This window comes from Saimiri boliviensis, chromosome 5 (assembly GCF_048565385.1).
Source record: "Saimiri boliviensis isolate mSaiBol1 chromosome 5, mSaiBol1.pri, whole genome shotgun sequence".
Taxonomy (NCBI): Eukaryota; Metazoa; Chordata; class Mammalia; order Primates; family Cebidae; genus Saimiri; species Saimiri boliviensis.
Genome location: NC_133453.1, coordinates 98,300,682 through 98,325,104, shown reverse-complemented (window position 1 = coordinate 98,325,104; position 24,423 = coordinate 98,300,682). Strand labels below are relative to the sequence as shown.

At 32.8% G+C, this 24,423-nt stretch overlaps 1 protein-coding gene across 4 annotated transcripts in view; it reads right to left on the bottom strand.

Moving 5' to 3' along the window:
* The window catches only part of LRP1B (LDL receptor related protein 1B), a 1,884,038-nt gene that overhangs the window by 262,313 nt on the left and 1,597,302 nt on the right, over nucleotides 1–24,423 (bottom strand). For all 4 annotated transcript variants that reach the window (XM_003921997.4, XM_074399735.1, XM_074399736.1 and 1 more), the window contains 7 exons: nucleotides 22,966–23,079; nucleotides 22,573–22,722; nucleotides 15,394–15,516; nucleotides 12,865–12,984; nucleotides 7,871–7,999; nucleotides 4,774–4,896; nucleotides 947–1,087 (listed from right to left, as the gene is read on the bottom strand). In XM_003921997.4, the coding sequence (XP_003922046.1) occupies nucleotides 947–1,087; nucleotides 4,774–4,896; nucleotides 7,871–7,999; nucleotides 12,865–12,984; nucleotides 15,394–15,516; nucleotides 22,573–22,722; nucleotides 22,966–23,079 (900 nt within the window). The remainder of the gene's footprint in view (nucleotides 1–946; nucleotides 1,088–4,773; nucleotides 4,897–7,870; nucleotides 8,000–12,864; nucleotides 12,985–15,393; nucleotides 15,517–22,572; nucleotides 22,723–22,965; nucleotides 23,080–24,423) is intronic.

Below are 24,423 nucleotides of genomic sequence, written 5' to 3'. Positions count from 1 at the left end.
TTTATACATAAAGTACAGAGAACCAAGGGCAAGCTGTACTTTCATGTTCCACACTTACTGCAAATCTAGCGTGATCATGAGAATCAATTATCAAAATAAACATCCATAGTAAAATTAATGAACTATTTCTGCCTCCTCTATATTGTGAAGAATGACTTCAAAAGCATACTGATAGTTTGACATTTCCCTCAAGCCACAGGTCTCTGAGAAATTATATGTCACTAAAATTTAAGAATCTAGAATAGGTAGGTAATTCCTAAGTTTTTTTTGTTTCTGGGAATATAATATTAACATTCTGAAGTCAGGGTATAAAACGGACATCAGTTGTGAATAATAGTTGTTTCCAAATACAGCTAAGGAAAATAGCTGGATGACTTGAACAATACTCATCAACATACATGCTAAAAGAAAGCCTGTTATCATGTAAAGACCATGAGAAAAAAAGTTATTGAGTGTATTCTATATGATTATATATTTAGTATTTGGAATAGAGAAGTGATAAACAGAACAAGTTTTTAATATATTTATATATTACCCTCAAATGATATGCAATTTATCTCATTTTGCCTAATTATGAATAATACAGACCACTTCTCAGTAAATTTTAACTTTTTTGCATTTGAATTTTCTAATAGATCAACTAAGTGAAATTATTCTTACATAAAATAATATATCAAGAAATAATGAATTTTTGGCAGTGGGGAAGACAGGATGGTGAATTCAGCAGGACCATTGCCTCAGATTTTTATATTTTTGGCACAGACTTAAATTTCTAAAACTACCTTCCCACATAGTCAATTACTAGTTTCCTACATGGTGTCACTAGAAATATCACATGCTTAATAATTTGCATTTTCTTTCATTGAACACTATACTAGACAGAAAATCACAATTTTCCCATTGAAAACACTTTAGAATAAACATGGTATTGTATATACTTCTGTACCTGCACTTTTACACTTTGGGTTTAAAGGTGCTTCATCAGAATGGTCAGGACAGTCGAAGTCTCCATCGCACTGCCATTGAGTATTTAGAAGACAACGCCCATCAGCACATCTAAATTCTTCTGTACCACACTGTCGGTATCCTAGAGACAGAGAAAAAACATTTGACTAATTTACATAATAAATACTAATAAAATGCCATCTCCTCAATGTATACTTCACCCAATTAATGTGGATTACCCATATCTCCTATAAGAGATGTTTCTCATTTCTTTCTGTAACAGTGGTCATAGATGCAAGAGATGTTTGTGGTTTGGAAGTAGGACTATGGGCCAAAAACTCAAGTTGGGAACAGACATTCTTACTGTTTCAAGGTGAGGAAACTAGAAAGTGACACTTGGCTATACCATTCTCTTCACTTATTATCTAGATCTTGGTGGTATCTCTTAGAATTAAAAATGAAAATAAAAGCTATTAGAATTAGCTTGGTTAGCCATAATATCAGAACATATGGATAAACTGATTCTGAGTTATAATGATAATCTCAGAAGCTCTGATATCATGTTTATGTTTAGAAAGCAGCATTCAAAATATAAAGAAATTGTTAAAATTAGAAAAATCTAAAAGTCAATTTTAGAGCAATATACATAAAAACTACTATAATTATCTTATATATTGGTTCTCTGAGTCACTAAAAACTTTATTCAAATTATAGAAAAAATCATTTGTTAAAGTTCATATCTATGCCTATTTGTAAGTACAACTTATTTGATTTTGAATATTCATTATATTTTATAATGAATTTTTTCTAAGTTTATGAACAATTAAAATAGTTATCCCTAGTAGAACTTTCTGATAAATCTGGGTAAATGTTCTGTTTTAAGAGTGGGGATAAGATTTTTATAGCTGAACAAATAAACACAATTCCAACAGAAATATACTCAATAATGAATATTTAATTTAAAATCTTATCATATTGGAATTGTTAAAGTAGATAGGTCTAAAATAGCCCCAATTTCCATAGTATTTCTCCCCTCTCTCTACACTTTCACTAGCTCCTTCTTTTCATTTAATAAATACACTGAAATCTTATCCAGTCCAATAACAATAAGAATCTATCTTCCAATAACAATAAGAATCTATCTATGTACCTCTTATCAGCACATTTCTCATCCCTTCATTGCCCAATCTTGCTTCCACTTACTTGCCTCTAGTTCATCTGTGATGAATCAACATTTCATTTCTGTGACCTCTATCTTCTGAAATCCCTCTCAGAGATAACAAACACCAAGCGCCAAGTATCAAGTTCTGGATCTCGACCTCCTATTTACTTCACCTTTTTGCAGCATTTGATGCTTCTGACCACACTACCTTAGAAAGAGATTCCTGACTTAATATTCACAGTCTACTTTCCTGGGCGTCTTTCCAACTTTGATCTTGCTCTTCCCTTCTTTTTCTTCTGTATGAAGTCCTCTCCTGTTCCACCCTAAAATGTTGCCAGTGCAGCCCTAACTTCAATCTTCAGTCTTTATTTTCATGTCACCTTTAGGCTGATGGGCAGAAAATAATTATTACTTGTCCTCATTGTACTTCTGATCTAGAATTAAATCATACACACTCACTATATAGCTTTGTAATTGTCTGATTAAAACCTTATATTCAAAATGTCCACAATAAAGTCTTTATTACATCTCACATCTTATCAACAAAATTGACCCTTAACCTCTTGCATTCTAACACTCATTAATAGTAGCACCAAGTCATCCAAGCTAGAAATTCCCTTTTATCCTCTATGTTCTACTGTAAATGAAGTCTGACACATTCTGTACCTTCCATTCTACCATTTCCAACCTGGTTCAAAACCATGTCATTAATCATCAGAACTATCACAATAACCTCTTAACTATTTTATTTCCCTGTTTGGCACCTTTGCTCCATGACAGTATTTCTCCCACTCTGCTGAAAAAATATGGTTCTAAAACAAAATTGTGACTGTAACATTTCATTCTCTTGTTTCAAAAAGTTCACTGGCCTCTGAGAGACAAAATAATTAAATACAGATTCTCTAACACTGTATTTCAGCCTTTTTCAAATCTAACTTCAACTTTTTAAACTTCCACTTACCTCACAGAAGACTAATTGCTATCACTTGACCATCTAAATGTACAGTCTTTGTAAACACAAATAGAATGTACTGTTCCTGAAACTGCTCTAAACTTTACAAATATAAATTCATTTAATTCTCTGAACAGTCCTAACATTTAAGCCTCATTATTAAATATATTTTACAGATGGAAAAATGAGGTCCAGGGTAGTGAAGTGACCTTTTCAATGTCACAAAGCTAGTAAATGAAAGATCCAGGACTTGAACCCAGGCTCTCTGGCTCTAGAGTTCATGCTATTAACCACCACACCATGCCCTCTAGCATTACATAGGAGTTCTTATTACTAATATTATTCTCTGCTTCTATCTTTGGTACCCTTCTCAAGAATGATTCTTCTCAGCTTTGCTCTCATTGCGATTCTTGTTCCTATTTGACATATTATAGTACTGTGTCATGTTGAATTTCCAGTTTTTCCATTCGTCTGTGATTTTTCCAAGTGGGGCCTCTCTGTCTCATTCATCTCTGAATCAACCAAATATAATGTCTAGCAGAGGAGAGATATTCAATCAAGCATAACTTTGTTTCAGATTTATACATCTTGTGTTATGATGTAGCCTTTAAAATATTACGTCAAATGTATGATTTAATGCTGAAATAATCATAAAAATGGATATTCACTAATTTTAATGAGATTCAAATCAAAGGCTAAGGCTACAGACACTGCACAAGGAGGACAAAGGGAGGCGCTGAATCTGTTGCCTTCCATGAGCATGTGTAAAGTTCACAGCTTTTCGTTGCATACATTTATTCATGTCTATACATTCAGATATTTTATGAATACACTAAGTCCACATAAGATTTCAGCTTCAACTGAGTATTTTTAATATACTGATTTTTATCATTAAAGTTATGTGTTGTATAGATATTATATATAATGTGTAGAAAATATATATGTAAGGGCAATATCATTTCATGATAGTAATATTTAATTTTAACAATTCATTGAATGTATCAAAAGATAAAGGGTGGAAAAATATTAAGTATCCAGTTTTTCTGCTAATTCTGAATTGTATTCTTTTTTTTCACTCAACTATTTAACTTGGCTATACCATTGAACAAGTGGCCATATATTATCTTCACATTTCAAGTATTTCAAATTACATCAAACTAAAGACATTTTATTTATTGATTGATTGAGATGGAGTCTCACTCTGTCACCCAGGCTGGAGTGCAGCGGTGTGATCTTGATTCACTGCAACCTCCACCTTCTGGGGTCAAGCAATTCTCCTACCTAGGCCTCCCAGGTAGCTGAATTACAAACATACGTCACCATACCCGACTGATTTTTGTATTTTTAATACAGATGGACTGTGTTGGCCAGGCTGGTCTCAAACCCCTGACTTCAGGTGATCCACCTGCCTTGGCCTCCCAAAGTGTGGTGGTTACTGGCGTGAGCCACTGCAACTGGCCCAAAGACATATTTATAAACATTTTTCCAGTATTACTAATAAAAAGCTATTACAAACAGGCATGATAAATGTATAATTATACTAGAGCTTAAAGAAGTTATATGTGCTGTGATTGTGTGTTACTGAATTCACTGGCTCCTGGTGACACTAAGAAATGTGTTTGTTTGTGTGTTTCCATTAGTTATTTATTTACGTACTAATTTTAAAAGACTCTTAGCCTAGGAATCTCCTTCATGAAGTTTTAGATGTACTTACCACACTGTGGTGACTCATCAGAGCCATCTCCACAGTCATCGTCATGGTCACAAACAAATTGCTTGGGAATGCATACTTTATTATGGCACATGAAAGCGTTTTCATCACAAGTATTATTGGGAGCTAAGAAAGACATCACAAAAAATAAAGTTAGATGAGCACATATGTTATCTTCTCCCATATCAGGAGCTTGGGGAATATATAAAATCATATTCTATAATTCATAGTTACTGAGAAAAATAAAAATTTGCATAATATTCAATACATCAGATAAGCTAATCATTACATATACATATTAGAGTATCTGAATATAAATACACGTAATTAAAAGATTTAGTATTCATGAATTCAACTATTCCGGAATGACACTGAAATTTCAAGCGATTTTAAATTTGCTGAAGGATGAATTCAAATGTTCATATGTTAGAAAAAATAATCTCAGCTAATAATATGATGGACTTTTTTTCTTTACTTATACCTACAGTAACTCTGGTAAAATAATAACAATGTTGCTTCCTTGTGAAAAATAGACCTGTAAAGAACAATGCTAATATTCACAAAGGAAGTGAAAAAAAAAAAACTAAGAAGGTTTAGAATGCTATTGTCTTTAAAAAAATAAAACAAAACTTTTTGGTGACTTCTAGAGTGGGGTGTTGAATTAGGTAAAAGTAAAATCTTTGGTGTCATCAGTCCCACCATAAGTCCCACACAGATGAAATGAAATATTGACCCTTTATGAATACTGATCCACAAGTATTCCAACAAGTGGAAAAATGGTTGAGCCAAATGATTAATAACATTTAAGCAAAAATTTGAAAGAACATAACTAGTACAGATAAAGAAAAAATTAATGTCATATGTATAGAGTTATAAGAGGCTTGTAAGACTCATTTAAAGGTTTTCAGTAATCTTTTATTATATTTAAAAGGTAAATGCTATGTAGGACTCAAGGTTCGGGGTATTGCAAATAGCAAAAAATCTGCTATATGGTATTGCATAATACTGGAAAGAGAAAGGCTTTGCAGAAAGTGGCTGTGGCTCTTATATTTGTATCCTTACGGAGGCAGTTTACCTTCTTAGAGTATCTGTTTCTTTATCTGTTTAATAGGGATAATAAAATGTACCTGATAAATTTCTTACAAGGACTAGATAATGTATGTGAAGCAGATTTGGCTCATTTTAAGTATTCAACAAGTGTCTAGGTGCTTTTTAAACTCCTAGTTATATAATAATTATTTCTGGCAGATTCCTCAAAACAGTTCACTACAATATTGTGGGAATTCAATAATGTAAATGACAGCAACAATCACAATAATTGACATATAACGGGTACTTGAAAAACTTAAGTGACTTCCACTTCCCCATTCTCTCCGTCAAACATCTTTCTCTTTCTTTGTCCTTCTAGACTCAGATAATATCATCACTTTTCTTGAAATCATTCTCATGGCATTTTACATATTAGTAGGATATTTTACATAACATTTATTTGTGACTGACATAGTATATTTTATATACATCACTTTAATACTTACGGTATGGGTATCATGATTATTCTTTCACATTGCCTATAGCTCCCTCTCCCCAGACTGCCACAGGCTCCATAAAACCATAAATCTCTGCCTTTATCTCAGAAATTATTGACACAGAGTTTGTAAAACAAAAGGGTGTTTTAAATGTAATCAGACATGATTTATTTTTAACAAATATATTTTTAAAAATTGTATAGATGCCACATAGAAGTAGCATGAACAATTGCCTGTTGTAATTAGAGTAAAACTCTGATTTTACTAACTCTAACTTTGAACTGTGTGCCAACCTGGATAACTCAGGTGAATTATACCAACTCTAATATATGAATTAATCTTTAAAACACTGAGCAACAGTGAGTTATTTGCCATTAACACTTTCAGATCACTTGAGTACAATTTGCTGCATTTTAACAGAATTTACTTAATAGTACCCATGTGGTCCAAAAGTGTTAATGTGCCTCCCAGAATGTTAACTTGCTACAATAGCAACAGCATACTGGGACCATCTGGATCCCTGAATTGATGCATAATCCTTTATTATGTAGCCCTCAGTGGCCCCATTGACCTTTACAGACACACATATCAGTTTCAAGATCAAAGTGAATTATTCTACACCAATAGCATGACTTCTGTGCAAATAGGCCTGCCTCAAAGTTTTCTTTTTTTCTTTTCTGCTTTATTCCTCACATACACACAACTGCATGCACGCACACACACACACACACACACACACACACACACAGACACACACAATCACACATTATAGCTTCAAATACAGTGCTTTAAAGATGTGAATGCAAGCCATTGCAGAGATGACTAGCAGATTTCACTTTAACAAGCAGAGTTCACTGCATTATTACTAATAAATTGCTCAGCCCAACAGATCCCCTATGTGACCTTGGGATCTGCATTCAAATATTCAGCCCCTTCATCGTCCTGATCATGCAAAGGAATTTATCTAAATTTTTACTGTTGAGTAATGCCCTGAAAATTTCCTGAGGTGACTTAGAGTCAGAAACTCAGTAAATTGTCTGACCTCCAAAGGTGCTCCTTTGATCCCTCAGCTTCATTCAGCTATATCCATACTATTTTTACATGACCCAAGGGTTAATACCCTATCCATAGGACTAATAGGTGTTTACTGACCTCCTGATCAGTAATTATTTAGGATCAGAGAAGTCATTCACAGAGTTTCTGTAATAGACAATCAAAAAGCCTTCAGGAGGGATGGTGGTGCAAGACGCAAAAGAGAAAGTACCAAACCTACTGCACTCGTACACACAAAGTGCAGTTACATTAGTTCAGAAGTGAAATGATAAATCTGTGTTCATCAAAATGGTTTTAAAATGGGTAATCCAGCTGTGCATGTTTGAAACACTGAACAGCAGTTAAAGAGGTTGAAGAACTACTGTGATAACAAGATCCCACCTGATTAAGTCCAATACTACCTATGGTCCCAGGAATTGAAAAAGCAATGGGAAATGTGATATGACAAATACTACAAAAACAAATGCCCAAGGATGCTGCAGCAGTTTTCTTTGACATACAGCCCTGGCCAGTGTTCATACCGCAGCCTGCTGTGGAAAGCTCATCGCTTCCATTTGGACAGTCCCTTTCACCATCGCAAAGCCAATGTCGGGGCACGCAGGCATGAGAGCCCTGGCAGCTGAACATATCAGCAGCACAGGTCACGGCACCTGAAACTCAAACAAATAATGCCATTAAGACCACTGGGTATCCACTGGAAAATGTCTACCATTTACATTTTCTATAGTAAGTAGGGAAACAGAAGAATGTTGCTTATAAGGAGGCAATCGTAGTTATTGAGAATCATTAAACATCATTCTTCCCCTGTAGCAGTCCACACATTTTAAATCCAAGAATGCATTCTTTCCTAACTGTAAGTGTTATATTTCTTAAAGGTACATGGAAGAAAATAATGTATTTTATCCTTGTAAATGTGCCAAGGCATGGAAATGTCATAGAATTGTGAATACAATGAAATAACATTTCTAAAAAACTGAAAACCAATAGTAATTAAAATAATGCCATTTTATTGTGTAATATGTGCTAAGCACTTAACATATTAACTCATTTAATCCTTTCAATAAACCCAATCAGTAGAACTATTATTAGTATCATTTTACAGAAAAGAAAACTGAGGCTTGAAGAAGTTGGAAAGCTTGCAGAATGTCACCAGTTGCACCTGATTCTGCGTGCTGAACTGGGATTCCAGAACCCTCTGAATTCTCGACACCATCTTTTTTTTTTTTTTAAATTGTACTTTAGGTTCTGGGGTACATGTGCAGATCGCATGGGATTTTTGCATAGGTACATACATGGCAATGTGGTTTGCTGTCTCCATCCCCCTGTCACCTGTATTTGGCATTTCTCCCCATGTTACCCCTCCCCAACCTTCCCACCACCCACTGTCCCTCCCTTGCCCACCTCCAACAGACCCCAGTGTGTGATGTTCCCCTCCCTGTGTCCATGGGTTCTCTTTGTTCAACAACCACCTATGAGTGAGAACATGCGGTACTTGATTTTCTGTTCTTGTGTCAGTTTGCTGAAAATGATGGTTTCTAGATTTATCCATGCACCATCTTTTAAGCACTCACATAATTACTATTACTCCCCATCTTGTAGTACTAAAAAGAATAAATGCATGTATGTTCCATTTGTTTTTTCATGAACAATAATTGGAATCTACCTTTGCTCTATCATTGCAAAGTTTCTTTAGCTTCATGATGTCTTTAAAAAAAAAAAATGCTTGTTGACTTGTACTATAAATACAAAGGGTTTCTCTTTGATTTACCTTACAATCATAGGGTAGCCCTATGTCACATGACCCTACCTCATGATATTTTCCTAGTTCCTGTGCAGTTATTTACAATGAATGTTTTGAATGTTTTGTTTTTATAAAAGTAACTGAGTGAATCAGTAACATGACCCCAAATCTTATATTTTTAATTTTACTTTCTTATGACTCAAAGTTGCCCAGAATGGATACTAAAAATCATATTTGCAGAATTATTGAAAATAGTTTAATATCTTCAGAAAGAAAATGCATGTGACTAGATGAAAAATATTTGTTTCTAACAATTAAAAGCAGTAGCCAATGTGCTTTAATTGGATTATCATTTATGTTCTTACTTTCCAGCCAGAGTTGTTAGCAGCATAAAATGCTTTTTGAGGTAATGTTTTCAATATGGTTAGCAGGGGGGTATCAAAATACAATCCTCTGTGGGTCTTTTGCCACATAAACATACCTGTCATTGACAAATACCTTATCCTGGAGGAAAGGATGACGAGTGAATGTTGACAAATCCCCCCACTAATCTAGATTTGCTTATTTATTTGAGGATGTATATTGTAGAATGGGGTTTAAATATCATGTAATACTAAAATAAATTAGAAAATAATATATTAAATAAATGTTCTTCCATTTAAAACTTACTTTGTTTGCTAACCAGTATGTTTTTAGTACTTTCTATAATAAAATTCTCTTTCTACAGAAAATATTTTTATATTATTCCTCCTTATCTATCCTTTTTAAGCTTGCCATGAAAACATAAAGTGTCCTTTTTATTATTATATTTTCAATTCAATGATTTTAAAAATATTTTTACATTTTATCTTGAGACATTTTAAATTGTTTTTTTTTTCCTCTTAAGGAAGTTTTGATAAATGTAAAATTTCTTGCCTACTGTCATATTATCACTCTAATTTGTTCTCAACGTAGTCATAAAAGAAAGAGCCCTGATTTGGCAGTGGAGAAATCTAATTCTGTATGACCTTGGTGAAACCTAGTGTCTGAATTCCTCTATCTTTAAAATGATGGGTATGGCTAGATAATTACTAAGATATCTCCAGCTATAAAATGGCATAAGGCTCTTTGTAGCTAATTTTCTGGCTTCCTTGATAGTATTCAACAGATTTTGTGTTAAGAACATGCCAAAATATCATAGTCAATTGGGAAGAAAATGGGCCAAAGAAAAAATTCATGGCTTTATTCCATAGTTGCCACTGCCATCTGGAGACATACTGCCTTCCTCGGGGAAAAGAATCCCTAGGGAGAAGAAAGACAAGTTGATAGATTCCACTAGATCCATCTTACATACCCACTCAGATCATATTTGATTGATAAGAGTCACTATCCTATTTAATATTTTGGAACCTGAATTCTGTTCATACCTGTCTCATAGTCAATCAGCTGAGTGACCTTAAGAAAATTTATTGATTTCTGTGGGTTTCTCTTTTTTTGTCTCTCAAAAGATGGAAATAGACCATGTTTTTCAAAACAGGATCATCAATATTCCAAGTCAGAATCACTATATGAGTATCAATAAAGAATGTATTTATGTCCTGCATCAGAATATTTGGAATTGGAAATTGGGAAACTACATGTTTAACATACTTCTGAGAAGGATCTTTTGTACACCAAAGGTTGAAAACAAGTCAGATAAATTATTTATAAAGTTTTTTTCCTGTTCTGAAATATGAAGTTCAGTTCATTGATGTTTGATCTAAAGCATTATTTTCTTTATGTGTTACAAACGTAGTAGTTAGTACATAAAATACAGCTCATTATGAAAGTAAATAAGCTCATTATTTTGATTGCAGGTAAACATGCCCATTATCTTATTAGTCTTTAATTTATAAAGCATTATTAGAACACTGACAATACATTGACAAAGAAGGGAGGCAGGAGAAATAAAAGCAGAAAAACCTCAGATATAGTGTACATGGGTTGTGTTAGATGATCACACTAGATATATAGATAAGTATTTTTGTATCCACTTAATAAGCAAGGAATCAACAAAATAAGGAATAAAACAAAGTTGTTTATGACCACACAGCTTGAAAATGCAAATGTGGGAGAACTCAACTCTACATGACTTTAGAGACTTTGCCCCTGTAGTGTCAACTCAGAAAGCACAGAGTTATCAATGGGGCCATTTAGTGTAGAGTTTATCAAAAGCAAGATAACTTTAGAGATTGAAACCATGCTCATTCTATTGTAAATAGGTAATTCTTTTATTAAAATTATTAAAAAAATTAATAGCAGAGAAAAACAGACTTCCAATCATCTAAGTGATTACTTTTTTCTTTCACAGCTTTTGATAGTGATCTTTCTATCTTTTTCTGTTGTATAACTGTAAATTGTTTCAGCTGTGTAAATAAAAAGTAGATTTTGAGTGATGAGTGACTTATACACAAGAAAATAAATTGCCTGCTTTCAGGAATATCTCCAATTTCATATTATTTACAGAGAACTTCAGTTTAGCTTAAATTATATAAAATACTACATTTTACTATATGTTTGTGACAGAAATAGCAGACCACATCCCCTGAAACGTAAAAGAGGTGTTAAGTTTATTAAAACCTATACATACACTTTATTCAGTGACTTAGGTCCTTCTCTTTCTAAAATGAGGATGATAACAGCTGCCACCAGAGGCTGATGTGATTAGAGAATATACAGCTACGGGTACAAATGCATATATAGAAATAGATTGGATAGACAACCATTATACAGACATCTACACAAATTAGTGAAATTCTTGGCCAGTTATAATACAATTTAAAGATTATCTCGGGCCAGGTACAGTGGCTCACATCTGTAATCCCAGCACTTTGGGAGGCCGAGGCAGGGAGATCACGAGGTCAAGAGATTGAGACCATTCTGGCAAACATGGTGAAACCCCATCCCTACTAAAACTACAAAAATTAGCTGGGCATGGTGGCGCACACCAGGAGTCCCAGCTACTTGCAGTCTGAGACAGGAGGATCACTTGAACCAGAGAGGAGAAGGTTGCAGTGAGCCAAGATCACACCACTGCACTCCAACCTGGGGACAGAGCAAGACTCTATCTCAAAAAATTAGCTTGTTTCCTTCTTTTACCCCTTAGGAAATTCTATTTAAATTATTTGTTATATATTTGTGATTATTAAAAAAGCAATTACATTGGACTTGTAGTTGACATATAGTAGATAAATATAGATAGATATTCGACATTAGTATCTCTAATCCTATAAAGCTAAATTTTAAAGGTCATTTTAATATCATATAAAAATAGCCACCTTCCTTTACTTCTTATTTGAAACAATTCAGCAATAAAGATTGCTGTAACACATACATAAGCACATAAATAGCATGTGCTGCTTGTGGAAGTATAAATTAGCATACTAATTTTGGAAAGTAATTTGGTGGCATATAGGAAGCATCATGAAAAAAATTTCTCATTATTTGACCCTGTAATCTCAATCATTGGTATTTGTTTCAAAGCAGTCACTGAAAACTAGAAATAAAATATACAAATACATTTATTGTGGCATCATTAAGGAAAAATAATAATATCATTTAACAGCTTTATGTATAATAAATAATAGAATAATTGATTGCCATGAAAATAATAAAAACCGCTACCTAGAAATGTATACATAAATTTTATGTTAATTTTAATAAATTAGCCAGCAAGTTTTGTGTATGCTTTAAAATGATAGACTATATATATATATTGCTTAAAAATTAATTGAGGACAGAAAATAGACAACTCACCACAAATGCTATCACTTTCATCTAATCCATCCCCACAATCATCCTCTCCATCACAAATCCAATGCTTAGAAATACATTTTTGTGCAGAACATGCAAATTGATTCCAAGAGCAAGAAGAATCTAGAAAACAAACAAAAGGAAAAAAAAAAAGATAGGTTGAGGCCATTTTACAACAGATCCAACAATGAAAAGATTCTTTTTTATACTCTGCTATAATCAACCATCCTATAATAAAAGAAGCCAAATTCTTCTTTTCTATGACAATTCTATAAAATTTTGGCATCAGCTTGCATATTTCCTCTGTGTTTCCATGTTACACAATCATTATTTTTTCTACATGAATCTTATAATATGGCTTGCCTTTGAACTAGTTCTAATGCTGGTCACTCTACTCCAGGTATGTTTGTCTTTTTTTTTTTTTTTTTTTTTTTAATGTGTAATGCACAGATAAAAAAATAAATATTTCTCATGTAGTCTAGTCATACTTTTAAATTTTAAATCTTTGAGCCAACAGAGAGAAAACTTACATCCTAAGTAAGGCAACAATATGGTGGACTGACCAGCAGATATGTTTGTTTTAAAAGGTATGTAACTAAGGAGGTTATAGCTTGAAGACAATCTGACAGTTTTGTACCTAGCAAGCATGCTGATGTTTTTGTGCTGCTTTCTTGGAAACACTTGAGTTTGTCATACCTGACTAATAACACCTAAATGCATCGGCATAGTGGCTGGCTTTTTTATTATTAGATTATGTTTTTATAATAATAACATATTCCATTTATTTCCAAAACCAATTTTGTTATTGCTCTCCTCCATTTCCAGTCTCCCCTTCTACCCAGCGCATTTATCACTGGAAAACATTCAAAAATAAAATTCTTCCAAATTAAGGTGTTCAAAATATAAACTCTTGCAAAAATAGCAATTTTGCTTTTGATTTCATAATCAATTTTAAAACTTGGCATTTTTATTTAAATGCTTAATTAGATAACCTATGAAACAGATAACATTAGAAAACTAAAATTTGGAAAAAAATAAAATTAAAGAAGATATGATTATATAATGGCCACTGTTCAGAAACAATGAATCCACATACAATACTTTGGAAGTTCCCAGCTAGTCTTGTTCAGAATATGGCTCTAATGTAAAGATATACGACATCTTAATCAAACAAAATGTACCTTCACATTTCATGATGACATTTACTTTTAGCAGAGTTTGACATTTTACAGAAAATCCATTTTTAACCTTTTTTTTTTCCTCTGTTCACTCCATTGTATGTTATTTGTGTTAAATGTAAATAGTGAATATATACTTTGTTTTTCTATAGAAAATTTCGTTGGGTTGCAAATCACAAACTTTATACATTTTAGAAAATAAATCTAAAAATGCTTTCTTACCTTGACAATATAATGTGAAATAAAGTGTATACACATAGAAATTAGAAGGTAGAGGATGAAAGACAAAAGTTTAAAGAAATAGAAGTTTATCAACATAATTTAAAGCTATACATGTAATTAGTAGAAAATTTCAGAGTAATAATATTCGGTCAGCTCCCCACATCTGTGGGTTTAATATCTATGGATTCAACAAACCACAGATCAGAAGTATTAGAAAAAAAAATTAAATAACAAATAACAATACATGAATAAAATATAATACAAATAAAGACAATACAATGAAACAACAATTCACATAGTAATTACATTGTATTAGGTATTATAAGTAATCAAGGGGTTATTCAAAGTGTACAGCAGGATGTACATCGGTTATATGCAAATACTAGACTTCTTTATATAAGGAACTTGAGCATCCATGAATTTTGGTGTCCACAGGGTGTTAGAACCAATTCCCCATGCAGATACTAATAACAGGTAGGGGAAATATAATAAGTAGCGTGTATCAAATCCTTATTTATTTATTTATTGAGACAGAGTTTCACTCTTGTTACCCAGGCTGGAGTGCAATGGCACGATCTCGGCTCACCACAACTTCTGCCTCCTGGGTTCAAGCAATTCTCCTGCTTTAGCTTCCTGAGTAGCTGGGACTACAGGCATGTGCCCCCATGCCCAGCTAATTTTTTTTTTTTTTTTTTTTTTTTTTTTTTTTTTAGTAGAGACAGGATTTCACCATGTTGACCAGGATGGTCTTGATCTTTTGACCTCGTGTTCCACCTGCCTTGGCCTCCCAAAGTGCTGGGATTATAGGTGTGAACCACCATGCCTGGCAAATCCTTATTGTTTATAGCAGAAAACAAATATACTAGGTATCACCTAAAGTTAATAAATTAAGAAAAGGTATAACCTTATTATAACTGTATTACAAGCTGATGGAAGTAATTACTCAACAAAAACAGAAAAAGTTTATAAACTCTTTTGTTTTATTTTAATATTTATCATTTTTATTTAATAAAAATAAAAATTAATGTTAAAATCAGCTGACAATATTTTGTATGAAATCCCTATATAAAAGAATACTAACATATAAATAATTGTAAAGTTAAAAAAACTAAAGTGAAATACAATGTCTCACCACAATGGTATTCATCAAGTCCATCCTCACAATCTTTCTGACCATCACATATCCAGGTATTCAAAATGCATCTTCCACTAGGACAACCAAAATAATTTTCTTCACATTTGTGTTTGTTTTGAACTGTGATAAAATATAGAATGTTAATGTTAAACAATTTAAATTAATTTTAGACTTCTGAGATATAGGTAGATAAAACAATAATACTCCTTGAACTGAAAGAGATAAATAAGAAGTAAACTTATAAATAGCTAAGATTTTCTCCTAAAGAATGTCAAAGTTATGAAAATAAAGAAAGGACTAAGAAACTGTCCCAGAACAGAGACCTAGGAGACATGATAATCAAATCAAATTCAGGATTGAGTCCTAGAACAGAAAAAGTAGAGTAATGAAAAATTATATTATTTGTTTAAATTATAATTGAGTGTTTAAAATAAAATAGAGTGGCATGTAGCAAACATAAAATAAAGTTAAAAAAATAAATATGAGTCTAAATTGAGTGAGTCTAAGGCTAAAGAATGTTTGGGTCGAAAATATTCTTAATTACATATTCATAGCACAAATCATTAACATTAATACAATGGTGTATCTTTTCCAGAAAAGTGTGAATTCAGTGTTTCTAGAGCCCTGTATTTTGAGTATTCTTTAACAGGAGTTAAACAATTACTGTCTATTTGAAGGAAGAACAAACAAGTTATACTGGCATCTCTAAAATTATTATACCTTGCAGAATTATCATAAAATGTGCCTGTATGTAAAATTATTTTGTAAATTGTATAATTTAAATTATGGAACATTGTCATTATTGTAACCTTCAAGAGAACATACAAAATACTATATTTACCTTTTTCTTTTTCTTTTTCTTTCTTTTTTTTTTTTTTTTTTTTTTTTTTGAGACAGAGTCTCACTTTGTCACCCTGGCTGGAGTGCAGTGGCAAGATTGTGGCTCACTGCAACTTTCACCTTCCAGGTTCAAGCGATTCTCCTGCCTCAGCCTCCCATAGCTAGGACTACAGGTCCACACCACCCTGTATTTTTAGTAGAGACCAGGTTTCACCATAATGGTCAGGTTGGTCTTGAACTCCTGACCTTGTGATCCACCCACCTCGGCCTCCCAAAGTGCTGGGATTACAGGCGTGAGCCACCACGCCTGGCCTATATTTACCTTTAAACAGGATGTCACCTGTTTCATTGCTCCTGCAGGTTTACATGATCTTAGACTGTCTGTTCTATAGCCAAGCAGGAAGTAAACCCCAGTCTATATATGCCAATCACAATATAATGGTCTATTGTGACTGTTTCAATGTAACGAAAATTGTATGTATTTTATTTTTTATATACCGACTTTGTAGATACAATTAAAGATGAAAGTATATTTTTTTGAGTGGATTCAGCATTAAACCAAAAAGTTTTAGCATGTTTAAGATGTTTCCTGATCTAACCTAAAGTATTTAGACTGACCCATTGCTGGCTTCCTGTCTGTCTGTCCACCTGTTTCATAAGCCTGCATGCATGTCCCTTTCCTTCTTACCCAATATAAAAATTATGATTCTCTATTAGTGGTAAAAGTTAATTTTTAAGGTAACTTATTAATACTAAAAAGAGAGATCACAAAAAAAAAACAAAATATTAGTTTCATTAACATCTATCATATGCTGACTTCAAGATAATTTAAAAATTAACTACAGTTATCTGAGGTAAAAAATATGTTGTTGCAAACAAAAATTAGAATAAGAATCTTGGCACCACTTTCATAAGTCAAAAGTAGTAAGTTTATTTATTTCTTTTAAATATTTTATATAATTTTTAAAAATTATGTGAAAGACCTGCAGTGAACTACAGTCAAATGCTCTAGAATTTAAGATATGGATAGCAAGAACACTCAACAAAACCTAAGAGAATACTGAAATCTAAGACAAATAAAACAGAAAAAAAAAATCAGGACTTGAAAGACAACTTAGCACTATTAACAAAGAACTAACCAGAACTTCTGGCATTAAAAAATTCACTACAGAAATTAAAAATATAATTGAAAGACTCAGAAATAGACTAGACCAAGCAGAAGAAAGAATTTCAAAGCTTGAAGACTGGTCCTTCAAAATATTTTTTTAAATAAAGAAAAAAGACTTTTAGAAAATGAAAAGTGATAAAAATCTGTGACTTAAGATTTATGAGAGAGAAGAAAAGAAAGTATGCAACTTAGAAAACATACTTGATCATAAAAATGTCGCCAATCTTGCTAGAGAAATCAACACACAGGTTCAATATATCGAGAGATCTCCTGCAAGATACTGAACAAGACAATCATCCCCAAGGCACATGGTCATTGAGCTATCCAACATCAACACCAAAGAAGTTTGAAGGCACCTATAGAAATGGGTCACATCAGCTATAAAATGAAACCCAGAAGACTAACAACAGACTTCTCAGCAGAAACCTTAAAATCAAGAAGAGATTGGGGGCCTATTTTTAGCATTCTTAAAGAAAAGAAATGCCAGTTAAGAATTTTATATTCCATCAAACTAACCTTCGTAAACAAAGGAGAAATAAAGTCTTTCTCAGACAAGCAATTCTTAAGGGACTAGGTCACTACCAGATCGGCGCTAGAAAAGATGATGAAGGGAGTTTTCAGAATGGAAATAAAAGAATGATACTACCACAAAAGTACACATAAGCACATAGCCCACAAACCTTATAAAGCAACTACACAAATGACACTATAAAATCACCTAGCTAACAACACTACAGCAAGAACAAAACATCACATACCAGTATTAACCCTGAATGCAAATAGCCTTAAAAAACAGAGTGGTAAACTGGATTAAAAAAAAGCAAAACCTATCCTTGTGCCATCTTCGGGAGATTTATCTGACATGTAATGACACCCATAGACTCAAAGAAAAGGATGGAGAAAGACCTATCACAAAATGAAAAACAAAAAGAGCAGTATTTGCTATTATTGTATCAAATAAAACAGACATTAAAGCAACAACAGTATAAAAAAACAAAGAACAGCTAGATTCATAAAACTAGTATTTCTGGGCCTACAAAACAACTTAGCTACACATTAATAGTAGGGGAATTCAATATCCCATTGACAGCATTAGGTCAATGAGGCAGAAAACTAACCAGGAAATTTTGAATGGAATTCAGCATTTGATCAACTGGACCTAATAGACATCCAAAAAACACTCCAGACAACTGTAGCCTATACATTCTTCTCATTTGCACACAAAACATACTCCTCTAAGATTAACCACATATGTGGTCATAAAGCAAGTCTCAATAAATTTTAAGAAAATCAAAAAAATACCAAATTCTCAGGCCTCAGTGAAATAAAAATAGAAAAAATAGAAATCAATAACCAGAGGAATACTCAAAACCACTCAACATGTAAACTAAACAACTTGCTCCTGAATGAAGTTTGAGTAAACAATGAAATTGAAGCAGATAACTAATGATTATTTCAAATAAATGAAAATGGAGACACAACATATCAAAACCTCTGAGACATTGTAAAGGCAGTATTAAAAGCAAGGTTTATAGTACTAAATGTCTCTGTCAAAAATATAAAAGATCTCAAATTAACAATCTGACTGCACCTAAAGGAACCAGGGAAACAAAAAACTAATCTCAAAGCCAACAGAAGAAAAAAAAAACTAAAATCAGAGCAGAACAAAATAAAATGAGACCCCAAGAAACTGTACAAGGATCAATGAAATGAAACATTGCGCTTTTTTTATTGCATTTTAGGTTTTGGGGTACATGTGAAGAACATGCAAGATTGTTGCATACATACACACATGAAGGTGTGATGTGCTGCCTTCCTCCTCATCACCTGTATCTGGCATTTCTATCCATGCTATCTCTTCCCAACTCCCCACACCCTGCTTTTTTTAAAAGATAGATAACATTGATGGACCGCTTGCTAGATTAACAAAACAACAGAGAAGATTGAAATAAACACAATCAGAAATCACAAAGGTAACATTACAGCTGATCCCACAGAAATTCAAAAAATAATCAGAAACTATTATGAACACCTGTATGCACACACATTATAAAATGTAGAGAAAATGAATCAATTTCTGAAAAGGCACAACCTCCCAAAATTGAATAAGGAGGTACTGAAAACATGAATAGATCAATGAGTTCTGAAGTTGAATCAGTGATTTTAAAAAAATGTGCAAAAAAAAAAAAAAAAAAAAAAAAAGCCCTGGTGCGGATGTATTCACAGCCAAATTCTACCAGATGTACAAAGAAGAGCTGGTACCAGTCCTGCTGAAACTGTTCCAAACAATCAAGGAGGTGTGATTTCTCCCTACCTCATTCTATAATGTCAGGATCATCCTAATACAAAAATCTGACAAAGACATACAACAACAGCAAAACTACAGACCAGTATCCCTAATGAACATAGACGCAAAAATCTTTAACAGAATACTAGCAAACCAAATCCAGTGGCACCTCAAAAAGTTAATTCAAAATGAGCAAGAAGGCTTTATTCCTGGAATGTCAAGGCTTTATTCTTGGAATGTCAGGTTGGTGCAACATATGCAAATCAATAAGTACGATTCACTACATAAACGGAATTAAGAACAAAACCCATACGATCATCTCAATAGATTCAGAAAAAGCATTCAATAAAATCCAATATCCTTTCATGATAAAAATCCTCAAACTAGGCATGGAGAGAATAATAGGAGCCATCGATGACAAACCCAAAACCAACCTCACATGGAAGATACAAAAGCTGGAATCATTCTGCCTGAGAAATGGAAGAAGACAAGGATGCTCACTCTCACCACTCCTTTTCAACTTAGTACAGGAAATCTTAGCCAGAGCAATCAGGCTAGAGAAATAAATAAAAGGCATGCAAATAGAAAAGTAGGATATCAAACTATTTCTCTTCACTGACATTATAAACATATATTTCAAGACTCTGCAAAAGGCCCCTAGATCTCATGAACAAGTTTAGTAGTTTCAGGATACAAAATCAGTGTATAAAAATCAGTAACATTTCTATACACCAATAATGTTCAAGCTGTGGTCTAAATCAAAAATACAATACCACTTACCATATGCAAAAGAATGAAACTGGACTTCTACCTCTTACCATATACAAAAGTTAAGTCAAAGAAGCTTGAAGATTTAAATGTAAGATCTCAAATTATAAAAATATTAGAAGAAATCCCAGGAAATACTTTTCTGGACATAGTCCTAGGAAAAGAATTTAGGACTAAGTCCTCCAAAGCAATTGCAACAAAAACAAAAATTGACAAGTGGAACTTTATTAAACTAAAGAGTTTCTGCACAACAAAAGAAACTATCAACAAACAGGTATCCTACATAATGGGAGAAACTATTTTCCAACTATGCATCTGGCAAAAGACAAATATCCAGAATCTATAAGGAATTTAAATAAATCAATCAGAAATTTTTTTAAAAAAGCTTCATTAAAGGTAGGTAGAGTATAGAAACAGACACTTCTCAAGGAAGACATAAAAGTGGCCAACACTTAAAAAAGTGCTCAATATCACTAATTATCAGAGAAATGCAAATCAAAACCATGAGATACCATCTCACAGTAGTCAGAATGGCTTTTGTTTAAAAAGTCAAAAAATAAGGTGTTGGTGAGGTTGTGGAGAAAAAGAAACACTTATACGCTGTTTGTAGGAATGTAAATTAGCTCAGCCCCTGGGAAAAGCAGTTTGGAGATTTCTCGAAAACTAAAAATAGAACTACAATTTAACCCAATCTCATGACATACTCAAAGAAAATAAAGATACATGCATTTGTATGTTTATTGAAATACTATTCACAACTGCAAAGACATTGCATTAAGATAGATATCTATCAGTGGTGGACTGGATAAAGAATATATATATATACACACACCATGGAATACTATGCAGTCATAAAAAATGAAATCATGCCTTTTGCAGCAACATGAATGCAGCTCTAGGGCATTATCCTAAGTAAATCAGTGCAAGAACAGAAAACCAAATACTACATGTTTCTAATTATAAGTGAGAGCTAAACATTGAGTACACATCATTTTTTTTTCATTGAGTACACATCTAAGTAAAGATGGAAAAATAGATACTGAGGACTCCAAAAGTGGAGATGGAAGAAGGAGGCAAAGGGCTGAAAAACTTTCTATTGGATATCATGCTCACTAAATGGGTGACAGAATCAATACAAGCCCAAACCTCAGCGTCATGCAATATACCCAAGTAACAAGCCTGCACATGTACATTCTGACTGTAAAATAAAAATTTAAACACTCATATTATATACATGATAAAAGAACCATCACAAATGGAAAAATAATAAATGTATTGACTAATAAAAAATCAGATTTTCATAGTAGATTGTGTGTGTAAACTTTTGTGCAAAATGCTTATGAATAAAATTTCTAAAAATAGTTTAAAAATTATTACATATGGACTAAACATCAAAAATGTGAGTGTAGTAGCAGGGGTGAGGAGAGTCAAACCAGTAGGATACAAAATTTAATAGTATCCTATATAGACTCTCTACTTCCAGTTATCCATAGTTCTTTCTATAATTTTATAAAATTTTTCATGTCTTCAAGTGGAAAGAAACAGTCAAGAATTTTGCTAGAGGGCATTCTTCTAAGAATGTAGATCACAATTTTCAGAGCCTATGTCGGTAAAGATGGTTAACAGTCAGATATAAATAAACCTAACTTAACTTGATTCAATAATGATTGTAACCATTACTCAAACTACTATGCCAAATGATTTTGTAAATTGCATTAAAACATTGCTGTACAATAACACTGACCAAAGGCAGTAGTAAGAAACATTGTTTATCTTCTTTTATGAAGCTATTTCTAGGTATGTAATGGTTCTGTTGAATAATTATAAATTATACATTTCAAAGACTTAATCACCAATTTTGAAAGGATTACTAATAAACAACATAAAAAATTATCTAAATTTAGGATGGTTTCTTGGGTATCATTTTCGACTCACTTAAAAAGATCAAGTGGTATGTTTAAAACAGGTCAATTACATTTTAGTTTGTATCGTTTAAATTTTAATGTCAAAAATTGAATATTAAGAATGAAAGTTTAACAAATTTACCCTATAAAACTAGGTAGCCTCTAAATCTTCAAGACAAACGCTGTGTTTCTCTAAAATCTAGTATTACCTGGGCACTTTAATTCGTCTGAATAGTCTCCACAGTCATTAGAGCCATCGCATATCCACGTTGGCAGAACACACAGTGAGGTAGAATTACATCTTATAAATCCTGTGGTTTTCACTCCAAGTTTATAGAAATGTGTGCAGTCTGTGTTATCTAGAAGGAAGTAAACAAAAAATGAAAAAATACCTCATTTGCAAAGATTACGAGCCTTCTATGTAGGTCATAGAGATGAGAAAAGTTAACTTCATTTGAGGAAATAGATACGTAATTATCTTACACAACAGGGGTTAATTACAAACCAATTTTGGACAAAGTTCAGTAAAATCTTGCACAGTGTTCAATGCAATGCCAAAAGTGCCCAAGCATAAACAGACAAAAGGTAGTGGAATATCTTACTGCAATTCTTTTCATCTGAAGCATCTGCACAATCTATGTTCTGGTTGCATCGTGCTGATCTTGGAATGCAAGTCCCATCCGCACAGCGGAACTCAACTGTGGCACAGGTTGAAACTAGAAAAACAGGTAAATAAACAAATGGACAGATGGAACAGAATGACTCCTTGATTTTACATTTTGATTATTTCAGTATATTATATAATTTTGTTCGGTTTTGCTTTTATAACTCTGGGAAGTCAAACTTGACCCCTGAACCCCACCTTCAAGCCTGGGTTAGATGCCTCTTATATGTCTTCCCCTATCACACAATTCTTCTCTCTGTTGTATTTAGCATATTGCATTGCTGCTGCCTGTTTAAGTACCGGAAGCCTCACTAACTAAATGTAAGCTCCATGAGAGCAATGACTATGCTGTGTTCATATCATATTGTTGTGGTAGTATCACCCTAGCACAGAGCCAAAATACAAAAAAGAATGTTGCTGGAAATTCTCTCTCCTTTCAACTTCAACAGTCCAAGGTTATGACAGTAGAAAAATGCCTGATTAAATACCTACTGGGAAATCCCAACCTGGTTGCCAAGAAGTGAAGCATTTCCTGCTATGATAGAGAGAGACAGAGACAGAAACCAGGACAGGGAGATGAGCAGGGGGGAACCACTGAGCACTGGCTTTGTGACTCAGAGGGAAAAGCTTACGACTACTAGAAAGTCATCTATGCTGTGTCATACTCTGTTATATGCCCATATCATCATTAATATTTAATATAAGAGATAGAAAGCCTCATGCCAAGGAACATATAAATGTGGCATTCTTTATTATTATTGTTATAAAAGTCATCCAATTCTATGCTCTCCTCAAATGAAAATTAGTTTCAATATGCTATTGTCATTATATAAACACATTTTTATATAAAATATCTTAATCATATATTCCTAAGTTGCTTGCCCACTCATAACCATACAATGGTTTCCAGTAAAATACTGTGCATGATATACTATGTATGTTAGATTAACTTAGGTGATATTTTTATTCCAAATTCAAATTTCTACAAGCTGATTATGTTAATAAACAACCTCAAAGGCCTTTTGATTATGCCACTTTTACCAGTGTTGATATTTTAAAGAGCCTATTTAATTATAAATAGAAATTATATCAATTGTAAATACTTAAAATGCTATTTTAAAATATGCAGATTTTATTCAAGGATGTGTATGTCACTTGTATTTCATAATGTACTGTTCTTATTATATTGAAATGAATCTTAAGATTGCATACTTATCTGTTTAGATGATGATTAGAATAAACATTTTATTTACATTTTGCAATTATAATTGCTTCACTTTTTATTAAAAATGATATCATAGCATTTGAAATAGATAATGTTATTACAAGTAGAGATAAATACGTTGTTCTGAAACAGAAAAAAATAGTTTTTTTTTATTTTATGTCTACAAGAGCA